The sequence below is a fragment of the Xiphias gladius genome, chromosome 19, assembly GCF_016859285.1.
Source record: "Xiphias gladius isolate SHS-SW01 ecotype Sanya breed wild chromosome 19, ASM1685928v1, whole genome shotgun sequence".
NCBI lineage: Eukaryota > Metazoa > Chordata > Actinopteri > Istiophoriformes > Xiphiidae > Xiphias > Xiphias gladius.
In genome coordinates, this window is record NC_053418.1 from 27,274,312 (window position 1) to 27,294,931 (window position 20,620).

Genomic DNA, 20,620 nt, shown 5'->3' on the forward strand with positions numbered 1-20,620 from the left:
TGTTGTAATCGGAAGTATTTGCTTTATAATAGTAATGAGGCATGGTTTTTAGCATCACACGTGATGTCTGGTGGTTTTTGATGTTCTGTTAACTGGCTTTCCTCCTCTGTATACTGTGTGTGATGTGACTGGGTATGAAGTGGAACAGATCTTAATGTCTGTGTCAGTCATTAATAAACTGATAGCAAATCGGACTTTTAAACCTTTTAATGTTAATGTTGTGAAAGTAGGGGCTGGGAACCCTAAATGTTCTTACTCATTCCAGTTATATTGGTGGATCGTCGTTAGGGGGGCATTGGTTTTAGCAGTAGGGGTTGGGATGGGCATTTGTGAACCAGGGTTGGGAAAGACTTAGCTTCGGTCTTTCTCTTATTTATTGATGTCTTTGCAGATGTTCTCATTTGTTACCGCGGCTCTCTGAGGTGGATTAAATGTTTAGAGTAATAGAGATCACTCTGAGACATTCATGTCATCACCGCGGGCTCTCTCCAACAAGAATGTTCTTTTAGGCACGGTACTGTCTGTTCCTTCAAATGAATTTTATTCTGATAAGTTTACTGCAGGGGCATTTGTAATGGCTATTCTTTTAAAGGTGCTATATGTAAGCTTTTGCTATCGCTACATAGCCAACATTAGCCTTGACAGCTGTTTACTTACCAGTTTAGAGGAGATGTTGCCAGTTCAGCATCAAACTTCATTCCTTTACTCACCAAGAGCTGTCTCCAGCGGTGTAAGGCAACGCCAATGTTAACTCTTGTTTTGCTTCTATTTGTATCACTTCCTTTTTTTGTACTGAAGTTAGCATGCTAAACAGCTAGCCCTGGCCCATCCCGTCTTTACTTTGCAATAGTGAGTCACTGTAGCGTCCAGTCTGCTTGTAGTCCAACATGCAAGGATGAAGAGGTAGCGCTGCCCAGGGGGTTGATTCTAACCTCTTGTCTTGTAAAAGCAACGATGGCTGAAGCTCTTGGCAAGCAACCATCACCGCTACCGGCGAGAAACAACATTTTACAGCACACAAAACTTACATATAGCACCTTTTGAACATCATGAGCACAACTAGTTATCAAACTTTTTAGCAACATTTTGTTTATAGGGTTTCACTACGATAGCATTTATTAATGGCAACACTTCAAAATACTGTAAAAGTACCTTGTTATTTTGGTGAGTAGTGTGTTAAACTTGAGCCTGTCCTGTGATATTTAAGTGTAGCTTCTAAGTATTTGAATGGCCTAAGGCTGCTGAATGGAACAAACCCGTCTTTTCTAAACAAGCTGCTTTATATAAACTTTGAGCAATAGCAGGGACAGAATGTCATTTTAAAATTTCCATAATGCAAGATCAGGAATGCTTTACAATAATTTCGGACCAGGTTTCCTGTGAATCAGTGACAGAAATGCATCACCACTCAGAGGGACTTACTGTAGCGGAGAACTCTTTATTTGCCTGTTCAGAAAGGATACTTAATCATTTTGGCTCAGTTTTGTGTAAGCGTGGACTGTGAAAGACTGTCAAAGAGGACTGTGTTCATCTGGTATCTAAAGGAGGAGGGAGCAAGTGCCACAGTTACTGGAAATCCCTGTTAAAATGGACCTGAACAGCTTCATGACACGTTTGAGATACTGTGCTGTCTCTAGAGACTGACAGGGGCAACAGAGGGAAAAACCAGTCTTAACACAGCTGTTTGTCTCAGAAAAGAAGAGGATAAGAGAGCTGTATCAGAGTAGTGTTTTTTTTTTTGTCTTTTCATATCTGTAGGTGAATTACAATACTTGTTTATAGTTTATGAGGTGTCAGGGTTGTTCAGTTTGCAATAAATGGTATATTCTGCTGTGTACAGTTACATTTTTTTAATTACAAAAATTGTACTTGTTTCTATTTTTTGTGTGATGGTTTCAAAAAGAACAAAATTATTTTAAAGTGTAAAGGAAATCTTAGTATTTTTTTAGTTTTTTGTCTTAAAATATTGATGCAGGATTTATTCTTAAATAAATAAATTCCTCTGTGTTACTTGCTCGTTTGCAACTGTTTCTGCTTACCTCATTAGTGGCTTTCTTGTGAGACAGGTAAAATGTTCAGTTGGTTTTTTTTTGGGGGGGGGGTACTTTCTTGGCAGAACTTATATCAAGGGGTAAGTGAAGATGTAACACTTTTTACTGTCTCTCAGATAATGAAATTTAGAGAAACACACTGTCAGGCTGAGTTTTTTGAAGAACCAACTGATGGCTGAACAGGGTCAAAAGAGGAACTGGTTACTTGTAGGGCTCCACCCCAGATCATTGAACTACAAGCTGAAGACAGGAAATATCTTAGAACACAGAGTCAAAATGGAGGATACAGTTATGTTTTAATACAGTAAACAATACTTTATTGGTAAATTAAAGGATTTGTAAAATTTTAAATTGAAAAGTAAATTTTCATAATTATTCCCTTAGAAATATACATAGCGTAAAGATATTTGGAGAAACTTGGCAACAAGCAAGTCATACAAATCTGTTCTTACACAGCTCAGGCTGAAATAGCATTTTACATAGCTTGTTCTCATAACACGGCCAGTGCCACATAAGAAATATTTTTTGATTTATTTTCATGTGCATGAAACAGTTTGTCAAGTTAAAAAAAACAAAAACAAAATGCAGCTATCGGTGCTGTGTTTACTAAATAATTTTCCGATCTCACTGAAGTGTTTTCTAGCCTTTTGCATACGATTGTTTTTAGAGGACAGAACTGTACAATGATTTTCATACAAAGATGAAAGGTGTATTGTTTTAAGAGTGAATAAGGTCTGTAACAGGTCATCAATTAGGTTTAATTGGCCAGCTTTTTCAGTATTGTTCAACAGAGGGACAACAGTTTCACAGGTGCAGTGGAGATGCAGCCTTACATGTCAATTTCTTTGAATTTTTTTTTTTTTTTTGGGGGGACTTTTAGAGTATTTTATGTCTATTTAGAATAAACCGTTGGCAAAAAAAAATCAATTGTTTACATAAATGTATTTTTTGTTGCACTATAAGACTTAAAATGTAATTGATGGGTCATCCAAACTCAGTATAGAGTGACCTGTGTCATTTATGGTTAAACAAGGTTAGAAAAGGTTGTTGTTGTTTTTTTCCTTAAATCAGCACACTGTTATTTACATTGTTACCTACAGTAAATTTGTGAAAACTTATACAAAGGTTTTGATGCAAACTATGAAAGGGAAAACTTCAGCTTTCATTGGGTGGACAAATATTTTTGTTGGAGAGCCTAGTTTGGTTGAAAGGCCGCTAGTTGCCTACTAATAGTCTATAACTTGTAGCCCAGTCCAGATCTACTGATGTGGCAGAAGAGCGTCATGGCGAAACACATTGCCAGAACCTGTCACAAACAAGGGAAAAAAAATTAAATTGTAAAATATGACAGATAGACTTCTTGCCTGATGTTTGGTTCTGCATGGACATGTTCTTATAGATAGGTAGTTGCTTTATTATATTTAAAAACCTCAATCTTCATTCCAAATTGCAAAGTTTATCAAACATTGTCAGTGAAAATATAGAATTAAAGCTGTAAGGTCCATGTGTTAATTGTTGCTCAGGATCATTTCAGGATCACAAAATAATTTCTTGAGAAAAAAAGAGTTTTAACTAAAGAGTGTCAGTTGAAAATCTTTGAAAGTCAGTAGATTTGGAAAGGCTCTTAAAGTTGTGCTAATTGATTTGGGCCCAGCACAACAAGCTGAAAATACAATATTAACATATTAGCTATGCTTTAATTACTGACCGCCATTTATTTCAGTGTCCAAACTCTGGGTGTGAAATTTGTCACTGTACAGCACCCTCAGATATCCTCACAAGGGCGCAAAAAAAGCTGTGTCCAAGCATGTAACAGTCCCACAATGCAGTGCATTTTAACAATGCAAAAAACAGTCATGCAACACTACACTTGTCGGTGTTGGCATAAAAATGATGATAATACATACCCAGAATCAAAATTTATCGTGCATCATAAATTGAACTATTGATTCTATTACATAGGGAGTCTTGAATTGATGAATGAGGGATTTATATAAACTTACATATTAAAGTGAGTATTTCATGTTCTAAGATACCTTTGCATTAGCAGACCACTGTTTCCTCCAGGAGTTCACTTTGCGGTTACCCCAAAGCACAATTCGTGTGCTTAGATTTTGAATGGAGAAGCTAACAATAAACTGCTTTGCTAGCAGTTTTGATGGTTACATTTAATAAATATTTTAATACCTCCAGCACCACTTTACCTCGATAATGCAGAGGACAATGACAGAAATTCCGGTGGTTAGGAAATTTTCCTCAAACCAGGCCTTCAGTTTAACCAAACAACCCTGCAAATGGAGAGCATAAACTTAATAATAATAACCATAAAGGTAATAATAAAATTAATAAGACTATGACTCTGACCTCCAATCTCTACAGTATGACAAAGCAAGCGTTAATCCTAGCTGTTCACCAGGGTTAGATTGTGCTTACCTTTCTCGCGTATGACAACGTCATGTTTGCACAGTTTTCCGGGCAGCAAGATGGAGGCACTCTGTCTCCCCAGTCTGTCGCATTATTGACTCCACAGCACTCAAACTGGGGCAAATTATTCAGAGAACAAAAATGAGGCACTTATAACAACAGTCTGAGATCACATAGCTCCCGGTTTTTTTGCGCACCATGTCCACATTCATTTGTGTCACTACATTTTGTGAGCTGTCACTATGTCGCTGCCTTGACACGCTTACCCGCCTCTGAATCAGATCCCAGTCACTCTGTAGAGCAGTGGAATTTCCAGGCCTTGCTTTGGCTTCATTTAATCCCCTCTTGAGATCATTTTGCACCAAAAGAGCAATCTAAAAAGTGAGATGAGATTTGCAGATTACACGTTGTCTATATGTGTTTACTATATAAGCACAACACACAGTGTGAGTACTGATGGATGTAACCTTACCTCTCCCTCGTACACGAGTAGCAAGCACGCTGCACTCAGCTCCACCAACATCAGTAAGAACAGCAGCAGGAAAAACTGTTAACAGAGTATATTTCAAAACACTTTATGCTAACTATGCTAACATCATCATTCTAACACAGTCACATGACAATGTTAATATGCTAATGTTTAGCTGTTAACGGTTAATATGTTCACCATCTTAGTTTAGCATGTTACCATGCTAACACTTGCTAATTAGCATTAAACAAAAAGTACGCCTGAGGTTGAGGGGAATGCTCTTAGTTTTGCAGGTATTTGGTCATAAACCACATTATATGACGTAGTCAAATTTTGACCTGCTGGTGTTAGTAGCTGAAAAGTCAATTCAATCAGCAAGGTAATCAGGATTCATCCATGGGGAACACAAATGTCTGAGCCAAACTTCAGTGTAATCCATCCAACAGCTGTTGAGACATTTCACCCATAAATGTCAACTTCGTGGTGGCACCAGACAAAGTCGGGGGATCAATGAAGTCAGTGATATTCAGCCTCCAGGGAACTACGAATGTCTGTACAAAAATTCATGGTAATCCCAGAGTAACGTACGAGGCCACAAGTGGGCAAAGTTTTCCTGTGCAATGAGGGATTATTACTGACATTTCAGGTGCGCTCGCTTGAATAAAGTGGTTTAGATCCCCTGAGTAAATTGCTGATTTATTTACAACATGTTTGATCATCTGACTGCTCCTTGTTCTTGTTGCCACGTTCCCAGAGTACAAAGAGATCTTAACTAACAGAAAACATGGTAAAAACGATGAAAATAAAGACCCAAGTTGTAAAAAACCTAAATGATCCTTTGATGAATCAATCATGTTGTAGTAGTAATACAAAGTATGATACAAAAGGGAAGCATGTTGCAATGTGTCAAACGTCTCTTTCACTTTGAGTTCACTTAGGGGATTTTAGTGGAACAGGTTTTTTTTTTTTTAAACCCCATGCTTAAGTGTTGGTAAAAATTATTTGTGACTACAACCAATATGTGAGTATAATTAAAAATACTTATGAAAGAGCTTTAAAGGGTCAGTTAACCCAAATTATGAAGTAACACTTTTTTTTTTACTGGTCTAGGTTTTGAGATATCTTTCTCCTAATATCTGTCTTGAATAGCTGAACATGACAAGTAAGCAGAACAGCTAGACGCTGGGGTGCTGTGTGTGTCGTACCGTCAGGAGGAGACAGCGGTTCTCTTTCAGAGCGCCCAGAAACCCCAGGAAGGACACGCAGGTGATAATGATGCCGCTGATCAGCAGCATGTTGGCCACGTTGAAGGTGGGCAAGGTAGGGGTGAGTGCAGGCATCTTGAAGTTCAGCATCATGTATGCACCAAATCCCAGTACCACCACACCACATATCTGACGGGAGGAAACGTATATCACGGTCAGGTTCATACACATTAGTTACCTGATTACATCATCACAGAAACATTAATTCAACATGTGTGTGGATATTATCATATTGTAATTTCTATGTTACTGGCTGAGCTATGCCACAATATTTCCACGTACCCCCTGACAATTTAAAAGAACCGCTGGTTGATAAAAAACATGGACCATAATCATCTCTGAATGTGATAATGGATGATTGAAACATACGTACAAAACAAAAGAAGTTGGCGACACACATGGTGTACTTTAAACACTTGAGGCAGCCTTGAGCCATTGCGTAACACCTCTGATCAGACCTGCGACAAAATAAACAAAAAAACAGTCATATTAACATATTTCATCTGATATGGACAGCAGAAGCCAAAGTGAATCTGATCTGCACTCAGAAGCCGTGTATTATTTAGGGCGTTTCGTTCTCTGCGGGTGTGTGTGTGTGTCTCTCTTAAACCCAACAACGTCATGGTCATGCTGCAGAGAAGTAATGCTGACACATTTCACTTCCTGTGTTTCCTCTCAGTTTATGAGCAGAAAGTGCATTTCAAATACATTCTAGGCTTATTAAACACAACATGAATAAATTATACTTGGGCTGTTGCTAATGACACCGCATGGGTTTGGGCTACTGCTGAAATAACCTAACCTCCCCAGAATATAAAAAGAATAATTCTGGGGGGGAAAAAAACTTCCCTTACCTAATCACCGAAGGACATATGTTTGAGACGTCAACTGTATCCAAAAATGTAAATTTGTTGATCTATTTTTAACTGATTTTTGCTGTAAGAAAGATTAATAAAGAAGGATGTAAGAACTATGTATAATTTTGCTTGTATTTGTTATTTTTAAGTGTCTTTTAAATTTTTAGGAGTGTTTAAAGTTACTAAACTATAGCCACCATATTTTATTTTTCAATCAGGTATTTTTACATAGTTGATACTTCAGGTTAGATGAGTGAACATGTTGGATTACTTTTCATTTCAATGTTTTCGCTTTTTTCGGTCATTTATCACAAGTTTTCTCTGGCGAAATAATTTTGAGAAATGTTTACATGATAAAGAAGAATCTACCAGCAGTAAAAACATCATCTTTACAACAAAATTCTCATTCAAATGTCAAGAAGAGACAAATAAAGGACAAGAAAGAAATTTTAGGTCTTACCTGTTTTGAAGAGTAATCTGTTTGTTTCACTTTTCAGACTGGTGTTTTGAAAACTTTGCTGCTGCTTAAACTACCCCTTCTCATAGTTCTATCGACTGCACAGCTCTTCATGGGGCATTCAGCAGCCCTCTCACTTCCTCTTTCTAAACATTAGCAACATGGAAAATCTATGAGTGAGAAAGTGCAGTGGGGAACAAACTGAAATAAAAGCAGCAAAGACAGAAGATCCATCTGTGTCTGTGACTATATTTAGACCAGATGTACGTTCAGAAATAAAGCGTGAACTAAAACTATCATATAACCTCAAATTAGAATAAGGAACAGTCCAAAATGGTATTAGAAACAGAAATCCATTCAGGCTCACGGAGCACGTGTGTGTGAAGGCCATGGTTTTTCTGAGGGCCAAAGTGGTGGAAAGTAACTAAGTACATTTACTCAAATACTGTACTGAAGTACAATTTTGAGGTACTTTCACTTTATGCTACGTTATACTTCCACTCCACTACATTTCAGAGGAATATATTGTACTTTCTACTCCACTACATTTATTTGACAGTTTCAGTTACTAGTTACTTTTAAGATAAAGATTTTATACAGTGGATAGTATAACAAGCTTTTAGAATACAAGACACTGTTAAAGACTAAACAGTGGTTTCCAGCCTTTTTTGCTTCTGACGTCTTACACACAGCAGTGTGTGGTCGGGAGTCACATTTCAGATGTCTATGAGTTGTTAACAGCTGAACCAAACAGTGATTTTTCCCTCTAAACTTCACACATGGTTTCATTTCAATACATATTAAAATGATCCAATATTTCACCAAAAATCAAAGATTAGAGAAACAGATTTATTTATAAGAACTTTGTTTTTTCTTCTTTCCTCTCCCATGAATCATGTCAGGACCCCTCAGATTTATCTGCTGTGCCTGTATATAAAACTGTATATAGAGTAGTTCAAACCAGCTCCACCTCCAGCAGCCACAACAGTAACAATACCTCTACACACTGATGCTTCAGTATTAACCATCTAATGATGTCATACATAATGATGTATCAGTTAGAGGGACCAAACAGTACTTTTACTTTAATACTTAAACTACTTTTACTTCAGTAGGATTTTTCATGTAGGACTTTTATTTGTAATGGAGTATTTTTACATTGCTGTATTGGTACTTTTACTTAAGGAAATGATCTGAATACGTCTTCCACCACTAGAAGGTCAATTATGAATTATTGGTGTGGGATAAGGAATAGAAAGGCCTTATTGATCAGACTTCTGAAGTTCCTATTTACTCTGCATTTAAAGAAGTTACATGCAGTGACTGTTGGAAGACATACTCAAATACTTTACTTAGGTAAAACTACTAATACCACAATGTAAAAGTACTCCATTACAAGTAAAAGCCCCAAAAGTGTTCTATTGGATTCAGATCTTGTGACTGGGGAGGCCACCTTAGTACACTGAACTCACTGACATGTTCATGAAAACAGTTTGATACGACTTTTGCTTTGTGACATGGAGCCTTATCATGCTGGAAGTATTCATTAGAAGATGGTAAACTGTGCCCATAAAGGGATGCACATGTTCAGCAACAATACTCTGATAGGCTGTGTAATTCAAACCATGATTGATTGGTATTAAGGGGCCCAAAATGTGCCAAGAAAACAATCCAGACTCCATTACACCACTTCCACCACCAGCCTGGACTGTTGACACAAAGCAGGTCGGGTCCATGGATTTATGCTGTTGACATCAGATCCTGATCCTACCATCTGCCGCCTCAGCAGAAATCCAGATTCATCAGACCAGGCAGCATTTTTTCAGTCTTCAACTGTCCAGTTCTGGTGAGCCCGTGCCCACTGCAGCCTCAAATTTCTGTTCTTGGCTGACAGGAGTGGAACCCGACGTGGCCCAACACCTTACTAAGACACTTTATGCTGGTTTTTCCTTTACTTTGTACATCTGTACATTCAAAGAAAAATATTAACTTAAATTATTCTCTCAGCCATTGGGCTAGCTGTTCAACAGTACGGTTCAACAACTGTGTTGAGACTCTAACACCACCGCGAGGTTCAATTTTTGTGGTTTAGAATGAAATATCTTGACAACTGCTGGATGGCCTGGCATGGAATTTTCTACAGATATTCAACGTTCCTAGAGGATAAACTCAAATGAGTTTGGTTATCCTCTGATTTTACGTTGCTGGTGAAGCTAGAGGTAAAGATTTCACATATTCAGTGAAATATCTATCATATCAGCATCTATGGATTGACACCAAATTTTGTAAAGGCATTCTTGGTTCCCAGACAGTAAATCAGTAAATGACATTGGTGATCCCCTGACTTTTCCTGTAGTGCCACCATGAGGATGACATTTTTGTATTTTTTATTGACATATCTCGACAACTATTGGATGGATTCTTGTGAAACTCGGTACACACATTAACGTTCCTCAGAGGATGTGTTGTAATAACTTTGATCCTTTGACTTTTCCTCTAGCGCCATCATCTAGTCAAAATTTAATTTTGCCCAATGCTTTTCATTAATCACCATATACCTGCAGAACTATTGACATTCCCATTTGTTTGTCCGTTTATTTAACAGGGACCATAGAGATGAACATTGTTACGTGCAGATAAACAGGCCTCTAGCTGGAGCTGGTTTGCGGCCCCCATCCCCGGTTAGACTTTCAAACCGAGATTAAAACATCGAAACAAACAAACTCCATAAAACAGAATCAACATAAGATTAACATTACAGAAAAAAAAAATTTAATTTATATATAATCAGAAGATTAAGGGGCCCAGTATTGAACCTTGTGGTACACCCAATTTGTATTATTTAAATGGTGATTTCAGAGTTAATTTTAACCAAAAAGATAAACATTACCAACTGTTACTGATGTTACAATAAGTTAAAGTTACTTCTGCCATAACAGGGTAACTTTAGTGGAGTCACAGAGGTAGTTAAAGAGGTAACTAAACAGGTGTCACTAAATAAACAATTTAGCTATCCTGTAATATGTTTACTGTGTATTTTTGACAGGGGCCCTAAAAAAAATTCCTATTTATAATTCCTGTTGGTGTGGGAGCAGCTCTGCAAACTAAGACACCAGAAGTGAATCAACAGTCGTATTGTCAACTGCACAGTTAAGAGCCTGTCTGTATAAATATGTTAAGAGGTAAATGTCTATCTTTTTTGAAAACTGGAAAGTTTTCGCTGGCTCGCAAGACACATTTCACATGAACCCCAAACAACACTAGTTACACTATACCCTGATTTAACAGGGGTGAAATACTTGCCACTTGAATAAAATGAATCTCCACCTTTTTTATCACATACCATCACACCTTGGATCTACAGGTTTTAAATATGTGTGAAGAAACAACATTTTAAAATATTTTGACCTGAAGATTTAGAAAAGTATCCTGATAGTCAAAAAAAAAAGTGTTGATTAGACCTGGCATTAGGGATCTTCTCACCGAAAGAAAGGGGAAGTTTACAACTAAAATGTTCTTTAATCATGATGGATGTAATGCATACACAAAAATTGTTCTGTTCTCATATCACTCACAGTGCACCAAATGACTTGCATATGTAGTCATGATTTTGGATTCATAATGCTATTATAATGTCATAATATAAAGAGCTGCCTCTGTGTCCTTTTAGCACTATGTTACTCTGTCAAAGATCATCAAGCAGACTAAAAACTGGGAGACCTGGCACCGGACTGACCTAAGGTCTTCATCAAGAGTCCTGGTGACTTAAACAACACACAATGGCAGGACTAAGTATCATAGTGTCAGTCAGAATATCTTTTAACAGTTCCATTTATTTTAATTGCCTCTTAAAATTAGGAAAAGTTTATAGGAATTAGAGAAAAAACCATCTGATTCTGAAGTGCATCACTATTTAAAGAGAATCTCAAGAGGCCACAAATAGCAAAGATTTAGGGGACTGAATTTAATCCCACTGTTTGCCATCTGAAAATAATTGCCTGTTACCAGACAGACAACAAACAAAAACAAAAAGTTTGTCAGTGATGAAATGTACACCTAAGTATGGAGCCCCTGAATGGGACGATAGGAATTTTTTTTTTCTTAACTAACTTTGCAGTGCCTCCCAATACGTTTTGTGTTACCATACATTTATTTTTGCATTTTTTCTGATCCGTCGAGTCTGAGCTGTATGACGATATTGTATTATGTAGCAGACCCTAAGACAATCTTTATCATTACACATAGACAGATAACTAAGACCTGTGGAGCTAGTTAACCAACTCTCTACACCGTTATTGGCTGCTGCCAAGGCTATTTGAGACAGGCTGTAGTTGCGACTATAACTACTCCATTCGCCACACCTGAAAATTGTAGAGGAAACATGGTACAGTATATAACTGTTGAACCGGTCTTTTACTGTACTTGATTTTGCTTTTCTCTGTTTAGTTCAATTAAGATGAAGATGGAAATAGGCTGACAAGCAGGCAGTAAGAGTATACTTTCTGGGGCTTGAGGGAAGCATGGCGATCCCTAATTCTTTTTGATTTAGCACTGGTGTCTGGAGGAGACTACGTAAGAACACTGGGTAAGTGGGGCTGGAAGATACGCACAACACACCTCTCTTTCTGAAAGTTATTGTGAGTTTCCTAGATCGGATGCTATTGGGTTGACTGGCTATTCATTAGTGTCTTTGTTTTGCAGCTCTACCGAAGCTTGATACTTTTTTTTTTCCTCCACAGGTTTTTTCTTATGGAGGGTCCGTCCAAGGCAAAGTTGAGTGTGATGACAAGGCTCATGTGATGCCTTGTGATGTGTGCTTCCTGTGATTTTCTGCTAGAACCAAATGCATTCATTTCTTGTATATGAACTGCAGAAGAAGTGCCCTTGCAACGTTAAATCAGAGTTTACTTTAGTCTAAGCATATTGGATGCCATTCGGACACACAGTACATAGAGTATTTCCATCAGACAAATATCATACACCAGATATAATCAGAGAAGGCTTTTGAGTCTGCTACAATTTAACAGCTATGGGTAAACAGAGAGGTTGTGTTGTCTGTTGCATACAATCACTATGCCTTTCAACAAGGCAGTAACAAAACATAATAATTTTCTAATAAAATAAAAAAATGGCACATCCTTTGTTTATAGGGGATGAAAAAACACCTATAACTAAATCATTCTTTTGTCTTTTGTTACATATGCTGCTGATTGTTCAAAAATTCCATTTGGTAGTGTGTTATTGACAGATGAAGGGTTACATTTCCATCTTGATGTCCTCTGTCAGAAACACTGCTTTTCGTGTCAGAAAAGGGAAAGAGTTACAACCACAGAGAGATGCCTGACAGGATTCCTGTGTCTGATCAGACTGTTGGGCCTCTGGAAAAGAAAATATGATGACAGGGAGTGTTGTGGCATCATGTATTAATATGGTCATGAATGCTACTTGAGCTAAAGTCATACAGTGTGGTATCCTCGACTGTGCTGTCACAAGTATTCATATTTGGAGAGGTTTGTAATTCTCATTAATAAAAAAAATGTTCAAACATCAGAGCTGCAACGTGATAGAGTGGAGAGAATTAATACACAAAGTTATCTCCATTGTAGTGAACCATCAATAAGATGATCCACATTATGTCTAACTATAAGCTGAGTGCACATCAACACTAAAGTAGCGATTGCACATCAAGTTACCATCACCGTAGAAACATTTGTCAGTGCTGACGTTCACATATTTACACTGAGCTCTTTCATTCATTTTCAGCGTCTTGGTCAGACCGACGCGTACAGTCAGAATCATCGCTTCTGCCGTGAGGACGATACGGAAACTGACTGCCTTCGCAGTCATGACGTCGGCGCTGGTCGGTCACGTGACATGCGTCCCTACTCCCAAACCTTGTGAACTGATCGTGTGAGTTTTGAGTGTTACTGATAATGATTATTTCTGTGTATATTCAGTATTGAACAAATTTTAATTTGACTTTGGACATTTCATTCACCCATTTAATATCTGTTAGCTACCTGAAATGTCTACTGTTGACAGTTTGCGCTGCGTGAGACTGCAGTGAGTTAACTATAGCTCACTAGCTAGCTACAAAACAGATTTAGTTAGCTGAGTTAGCCTAATGAAAGTTAGCTAGTTAATATTGCTTAAGGATTAATATGTTACTTATAGATTTACCTGAGTTTACTTTTGGTTCTACAGTTGAGACGTATTAATTTTTCTTTTAAAGAAAGTAGTGCACCAGCACAGTAATGTTATGCAGAGCAGATGGTCATGGCTTGGAAGTCGAGGACCCGCAGTCTACAAGTGTTTGACACGGAGCAGAGTGCTGACACGGTCGAGTGGTGTCCTGTTTCACCGAGCCACAACATCCTGGCCTGCGGGACATATCAGCTACAGAAAGGGGTGAGATTACATACGAACAGTCCCAAGTGTCCCCGTACATTCATTACCTGTCATATGCACAGAACCTCAGACTAAGTTACACTAATGTACATTGTATTTGTAACTTCAACGCTCAAGTGCTAACTTCAGCTTTAGGCGCAAGAGCAAGAATGCCAGGTTACCAACAGATAAAGTGCAAAACTGTCCCAGGGTCCCTGAATCCCTCGGGAGCACTCTGCCTTAGATGGCTTGTGGAAATTTGATAATCACTTTGTTTGGGATAATGCACCATTTAAGCACAATATCAACATTGACATAATAAGGACCTTATCATCAGGCCCTGTGTCAAAATCTGGTTAGCGAATCTGGGCCAGTGTAATATTCCAATGCGGGGAATGTTGGGGAATGGAGTTATTAGAGCCCCAGAAGGTAATTTTTACTCCTGGGTCCTATGGCAGGGTGCCATGAGTTGGTGGTGTTCACATCCATATTGTCCACATCAACTGTAGGAATCATAACCTTCTTTTGATTGTTTAAAAGGATTGGTACACATGGATAAAGTTTTGCATAGTAAATACATAGCCCCGCATTTTCTCTCATCACATGGGCTAGAATTTTTACTCAGTTGTTCACACTGTATGGATGTAAACACTCTGAAATTACAGAAAGTCAACATTTTCACCTCACAATCATTGTTTCATTTCAGTTCAAATATGCTGGAATACAGAGCCAACACAACAAAATGTGTAAATGCCCAATTACTTGTGGATTGCATACTAGTTGATTCATCAAGCCACTCTGTGATTCAATAAAATTATAAAATTTTAGTTGGTTTGTGCTATTCACCATATTAAGCCTGTATGGTGAGTGTGGTGGATGACTGTGGGAGTAAGAGCTGAGTGTTAAATTGTGCTGAATTGTGATGTTCATTGGAAACCAGAAGTTACTTTACATTTTTAATTGTGCAACCTAAGTTTTAGTGACTTTATTTTATGCAGCAGTACCAGGTGCATAATGGGATAACAGTCATTTATGTTCCTGGTGGTGTCTTACTGTTGACTGATGTATGCCACTTTTACATTTTTCCTTTAGGCAGGAGAAGAGGATGCCACCCTGAGCCGGACTGGTCGTTTGTACCTTTTTGACTTTCGGCAAGAAGGATCGAGTCCTCCTCTCATTGAACTGCAGCGCATGGACACAGCGGCCATTTTAGATTTGAAATGGTAAGAAATCAGGTCTGACCAGTGTGGCTGATGTTGTCACTGTTTGCTTCTTTCTTATTGATTCTTTTGCATGTTCTCAGGTGCCATGTGCTGGTGTCGGGGAAGGCAATGATAGGAATAGCAACTGCCACAGGGGAGCTGCAGCTGTACACAATGTCAAACAGTCAGGTGAGAAATGTGACATCAGAAGAATCACAGCCACTGGCATCTTATGTTTTTAGACATTTAGCTGGTCTTTGTTTACAGAGTCAGCATGTACAGCTTTTGACAGGACACATGGTCACTTAATACATATATCTGCCTCTAAGATCAAAACTGTGATATTTTGGTCGAAAGCAGGCTTTCCTACCACAATAAGTATTTTTATAACATTATGGGCAGTGAGGAGTTTGTTTTTAAAGGACACACGCCCTCCAACATCATGCTGTCCAATAAGACTTGAATCAGCTCCTCTCTTTGAAAATGTCAAGAGCGTCATAAACTTCACAGAGTTAGGATCGAGGTTTAGCTGTCAATCTTAAAGTGCAGGATGAGTGTGCAGCTAGACTTGGTGTGGCTGATCTGGCAGTCTGCATTCATGAATGTGTGTATCCAGTAGGAAGGCAGCTGCAGCCTTCAGACTCTGAGCAGTCTGGAGGTGGGAGCAGAGCGGCTGGCTCTGTCATTAGACTGGTCCACTGGAAGAATGGACAGGTGAGACACTCAGCATGGTCCAGAACAACTACTCTCTGTATTTTTGCCTTTAACTGTATCAAATTTTGGACAAAAGTGATGTCAAGTATCCCTGTTTGTGTCAGCAGCAGTGATGTGCGGGTGCTGTGCAGTGACTCTGCAGGCTGTGTCAGTGTGCTTTCTCTGGCTGAAGGCACTCTGACAGCTCTGTCACAGTGGAAGGCCCATGACTTTGAGGCCTGGATCACAGCCTTCTCATACTGGGATACACAACTGGTTTACTCCGGTAAAACCCCATTTAAATCATAGACCGTCACTTCCCCCACCTCTTTTCTTTTTGTGGCTGTCAAGCCTATGTAGATTTACTTACTGTATGTCAGTGTGTTTATCTCATTGTATGGTCTACCAAAAGTAACTATGTAACTTTACAGTACTTACCTATTTAAAGAGTTTATGTAACAGCTAACACGTTCTATACAAGAACTTTAGGTGTATGACAGTTGTACATCATCTTAAACTTGTGGGTGTAAACGAAGTGCAAACAGATATTCCCACTGATCTCAACCCAACGATCACAACCAGAGCTCCTTGTAGTCTGAGTTGTGCTTTATTAGTATGAGCTTCCAGAGCTGTTTGATATTTCCACAGAAGAGAAAAAAAATAAAAAGTGAAATCAGGGATGTTTTGCCTCTTCCATTGTAGCTGAAATTGAGTCACGAGGGGGTGGGAAAACCTTGATAGAGAGCCCAAACAGGTCTGGTAGGGTCAGTAGATTGGTACCCTCAGTTTTAGAGGAAATGAACAGAACATGACCTGACTACAATATGGATATAATCTCAAAAACGTGGTGGAAGGTGCATTATGAATGATATGTTCCTGTATCCTTTTATTGAAAAAACAAATGCATACCACCAGGTTGAGGATAGCTATTATTATTATTATTATCTATAAAAGAAATTCATGTTGCAGCAGGGGACCCCTCAAGAGAGTGAAGGCCCAACTCATAGTGTGTTTTATGGGTATAGGAATGGGTGGCCCTGACTACTTGCTTGACTCTCTTTACTCTCTTTCTACATCACTTCATACAAACACAATGTCCAACCTATAGGCAGATCATCAAATCTTTTACATTAGCTGCTCAAAGACTTTGTTTTTACCAAAAAATGGGTCGCCTTAGATAATATTAATACCTAAATATGACCGTGTGCCCTTTGTATGGACAATAAATCCATTTTTTCCTATTTCCCATTTAATCCCTTTTCCCCACATAACCTCTTCATCATGGAGCATATTTTGATAATTTAATTTAGATTAATGGCCTTGTATTGCTTGAACCCTATATTTATATCTGTGTCTACATGCAGGATTTGTCTTGTAGTGACATATTGCAAATTTCTTACTCTTCCGTAACTAGTTTGTGAGTTCAAGTTTGTCATTTTTGCATGCCTGCATATAAATTGTCTGTGTCTTTCCTCACCAGGTGGTGATGACTGCAAACTTAAAGGCTGGGATCTCAGGGTGGGTCCCACCTGCCCAACTTTTACCAGTAAAAGGTGAGCACTGACGCGTTCATTTGGACTTTCCATTTATGCGAAGTGCATTGATCATTTCTGGCCCGTTCTTTTGAAGGCACTCAATGGGTGTGTGCAGTATTCAGAGCAACCCACATCGGGAACACATCCTGGCTACAGGCAGGTAAATATCCCAGTGAACTATGTATGGTAACTTGGCATTGTGTGAGAATTGTACGATTGTGACTGCTGTTTACTACTGCTGCTTCTGCTGTTTTTGGTCTTCTTGTCCTAAATTGTATGCTGGCTCATTCTTTCATTAAGCTGACTGTCTGTAAGTGTTGTGTTATTGGCTTCTCGCTCTGCAGCTATGATGAGCAGGTTTTGCTGTGGGATGGCAGGAACATGAGGCAGCCTCTCAGTGAGAGTGCCATGGGTGGTGGAGTGTGGAGGCTGAAGTGGCATCCAACCCATCAGCACCTGCTGCTGGCAGCCTGCATGCACAATGACTTCCATATCCTTCAATGCCAGCAGGCCCTGGGTGAGTATGAAAGAAAGATGGACGAGGAAATACATGCTGTGGTTTCTTAATGTGAACTTTGAAAGTCGCAGAGAAAGCATGGAAATCTCGTGCCTTTATGCAAAGCAAGACATTTTCTTGATTGTTGGAGAACACGACTGTTGGACCTTTATACATTATTCATCCATAATTTTGGCTGCTTCAACAAAAGGCAGTGATTACTAGCTGCTCAAGATGTCTCAAGCTAAACCTAAGGTTCTGTAACGGGGCTGATGCAAACGTATTTTAATGGACCCAATCAAACGTTGATCCTTTTTTCACTGTTATCTGCTGTATTTTGTCCACATTACCCTACTGTTGTAAAGCTGCTTTCTTTAATGACAACTGGGCTCTACGTTGCGAGCATGTCACTGCATATGCGAGTGACTGAGTTTGACTCAGCTGCGGATAATTAGTGTGGGAAGAAACTCCAGTCTGTAGTACCACTGTACAATTGCAAATGTTCTCAGTGTTTTTGTAGTTCCCAAACAGAGTTTTACAGAGTTGTCTAGTAAAACGATCTGATTTATAGTTTAAACTTGTCTTCGTACTTTTGAAGCAGGACCTTCTTGGATCAAGTAGCTTGCTAGAAATAAGGTGTGTCACATTTAGTAGGCTATAGCTGTTCAGTGTGTCAGATAAACATTTTTTTAAAAATGCATAACTTTTGCTGCTATGTATTTAATTATTTTTACAATGTATACAAAGCATCCTTCGCACAAAAATTCTTTCAGGATGGACTTAATTGTATCTGATCTCATTTATAGGTTGTAACTTGAGAGTGCACTGTGCAGCTGCATCATTAAGGGAAATATAAGTTCAGTTCAGACTCAGGATCAGCAGAAAGAACTCTGGCCATGAATGGAGCCAAATATTCTGTTTACATCAATATTAAGAGAACTGTGTGGGAGATAGAGCCCTTTAAATACATAGTGCCCAAATTGCAAGGGTAATGGGACACTCGGCTACTAAACATTACTTGGGCAGCTGTTTGTCATTCCAAAGTGGGTTCATGCAAAAAAAAGTGACTGAGAAGCAGTCAACTTGGTAAAGACCAGCAGAGAGACCCCACAACAAGCAGGGGCTGGAGGAGACTGCAGTGAAGCTCTGGGAGAACATCACCAGGGAGGATATAAAGAGTCTGCCGATATCTGTTGGTCAAAGTCTTCAAGCAGTCACTGACTGCAAAGAATTTTCCTCTAAATATTAAATATGCTGATTTTGTTTGACTTCATGTGTATCTCTCCAATAACTTTTAAACCCCTAAACTTTTGTCATAATGTGTTAAAGGAGCTACATCTCCCACATAGTTCTTTCTATATTGATGTAACCAGCTCAAATTGAAGCTGAGTCTTGGCACTTTAATGTAGTATCCATTATTTTATTTAAAATTGGATATGCTGAAGCACAGAGCCTGAAGAAAAAAAAAATGTGCAACTGTCCAAATACTCTGGACTGTATACTTCTGCTGGAAAAGTTATTTTCGAGTTTCTCTGTAACCATATTGTTTTCCTGTCATTGTACAGAGGGCAGTGGAGGAGCTTGTCCTGTTGTGGCCTCCTATATCCTCCACAACTCCTTAGCGTACGGAGCTGACTGGTCCCGGCTGTCCCTGGAAGAACCTGCTCCCCGCTCTCCTCCTGCTGCAGAACCAAAGGAAAGCCTCACAGAAAGTGGAGGACACTTAAGGATTCAGTATGAATCTCCCACTGCCAGCTTTGACACTTCCCTGGAGGATGATGCTGGACGGTACATCCCAGAGGGCATTGCAGCACCGTCTACCACCCCTACTGCAGGCCCTGCCCTCAGCCCTGACAGTGATGCCGCCTCATTGACCTGTCTGCTCGCAAGCTGCTCGTTCTATGACCACATGCTCCATGTGTGGCGCTGGGACTGGACTCCAGATGAGGCTCAACAGGAATCAGAGCAACACTGACCAGGCTGGAGCACTGACTGAGATGACACTATAGAAACATCTTCTTTCAAATTCTAAAACAAACCAAAGTAAAGCAAAATATAAGGTGCAGCTATGACATGGGCAAGAGACAGTTATTAAGTCCCCTCACTTTGGAATACCTTTTCACGGAATGTGCAAATAACAAAACCCTATATTTTCATAATTAGTGATTTTTTTTAAATAAACATATTTAAACATAAATTGTGTATAGCCCTTATACTGTACATCCTGTAGCAGCAAGAGCAGTACCATTCACCCACCATTATAGCTTTTTTAAGCATTTTGTGGATTTGTTCACAAAAACACCTTGCTTGAAGGCCAGCACCAAGTTTAACACATGAATAAGAGACCCATGTATATGTTTTAATGTTTCTGATGACTTTGAGTCTCAAAGGGAAATTCTCTTCATTTGCAACCGTCTGGCCTTCTAGGCACTCTGCGCTCCTGGATTCAGTTAAGTGTTTGACATGACAGGGTTTATGCTTGATGACTTGACTTTACCCCAGACTAGCTGTGTGAAGGCTGGTGTTAAGGCTCCCTTGTAGTGAACTTCCTCTAGAGAAACCCTTTTTTTGCATTTGTGAAGTGTTATGCCAGCCTCTGTGCTGCTGCCCAGAAATCTGAGGTGGTGATCTTCACCATATGCTGATTTTGGAAACTTCACAGTATATGAAAATGTGTGGAGGCCACTTTTATTGCTGGTTATAAACATTGCACTTTTTGACCAATAAAGTTACACTGACAACTTCTGGGTTCACTGTGCATATCTTAACTTAGACACAAGTGAA

At 39.0% G+C, this 20,620-nt stretch overlaps 2 protein-coding genes across 4 annotated transcripts; one reads left to right on the forward strand and one right to left on the reverse strand.

Annotated features, from left to right (window-relative positions):
* Positions 1 to 1,958: 1,958 nt before the first annotated feature.
* Positions 1,959 to 7,731, reverse strand: LOC120805043 (leukocyte surface antigen CD53-like). Its single transcript, XM_040154883.1, has 8 exons — positions 7,527 to 7,731; positions 6,583 to 6,667; positions 6,150 to 6,338; positions 4,948 to 5,022; positions 4,742 to 4,849; positions 4,485 to 4,589; positions 4,256 to 4,339; positions 1,959 to 3,357 (listed from the first exon to the last, which is right to left on the reverse strand). The coding sequence occupies exons 2-8, from the start codon at positions 6,643 to 6,645 to the stop codon at positions 3,286 to 3,288; spliced, it is 696 nt and encodes a 231-aa protein (XP_040010817.1). The 5' UTR covers positions 6,646 to 6,667; positions 7,527 to 7,731; the 3' UTR covers positions 1,959 to 3,285.
* Positions 7,732 to 13,317: 5,586 nt separating this feature from the next.
* dph7 (diphthamide biosynthesis 7) lies at positions 13,318 to 20,580 on the forward strand. 3 transcript variants are annotated; one of them, XM_040154879.1, is made up of 10 exons: positions 13,318 to 13,433; positions 13,756 to 13,931; positions 15,003 to 15,133; positions 15,214 to 15,301; positions 15,732 to 15,826; positions 15,931 to 16,091; positions 17,286 to 17,358; positions 17,435 to 17,500; positions 17,685 to 17,857; positions 19,402 to 20,580. In XM_040154879.1, exons 2-10 carry the CDS (start codon positions 13,794 to 13,796, stop codon positions 19,809 to 19,811), a joined length of 1,335 nt encoding a protein of 444 aa, XP_040010813.1. In that variant the 5' UTR covers positions 13,318 to 13,433; positions 13,756 to 13,793; the 3' UTR covers positions 19,812 to 20,580. The 3 variants fall into 3 exon arrangements, with proteins under 3 accessions (XP_040010813.1, XP_040010815.1, XP_040010814.1); XM_040154881.1 differs by having other exon boundaries at positions 15,934 to 16,091; XM_040154880.1 differs by having other exon boundaries at positions 13,320 to 13,433; positions 13,760 to 13,931.
* The last annotated feature ends 40 nt before the right edge of the window (positions 20,581 to 20,620 follow it).

Excerpts from the sequence above, each read along its gene's own strand:
- LOC120805043 (XM_040154883.1), bottom strand. The coding sequence starts at position 6,645 with ATGGCTCAAGGCTGCCTCAAGTGTTTAAAGTACACCATGTGTGTCGCC. Across the intron at positions 5,023-6,149 it reads ACCGCTGTCTCCTCCTGACG|TTTTTCCTGCTGCTGTTCTT; the intron begins GTACGACACACA and ends CTCTGTTAACAG. Across the intron at positions 4,850-4,947 it reads TACTCGTGTACGAGGGAGAG|ATTGCTCTTTTGGTGCAAAA; the intron begins GTAAGGTTACAT and ends CTCACTTTTTAG.
- dph7 (XM_040154879.1), top strand. The coding sequence starts at position 13,794 with ATGGTCATGGCTTGGAAGTCGAGGACCCGCAGTCTACAAGTGTTTGAC. Across the intron at positions 13,932-15,002 it reads CATATCAGCTACAGAAAGGG|GCAGGAGAAGAGGATGCCAC; the intron begins GTGAGATTACAT and ends TTTTTCCTTTAG. Across the intron at positions 17,858-19,401 it reads TCAATGCCAGCAGGCCCTGG|AGGGCAGTGGAGGAGCTTGT; the intron begins GTGAGTATGAAA and ends GTCATTGTACAG.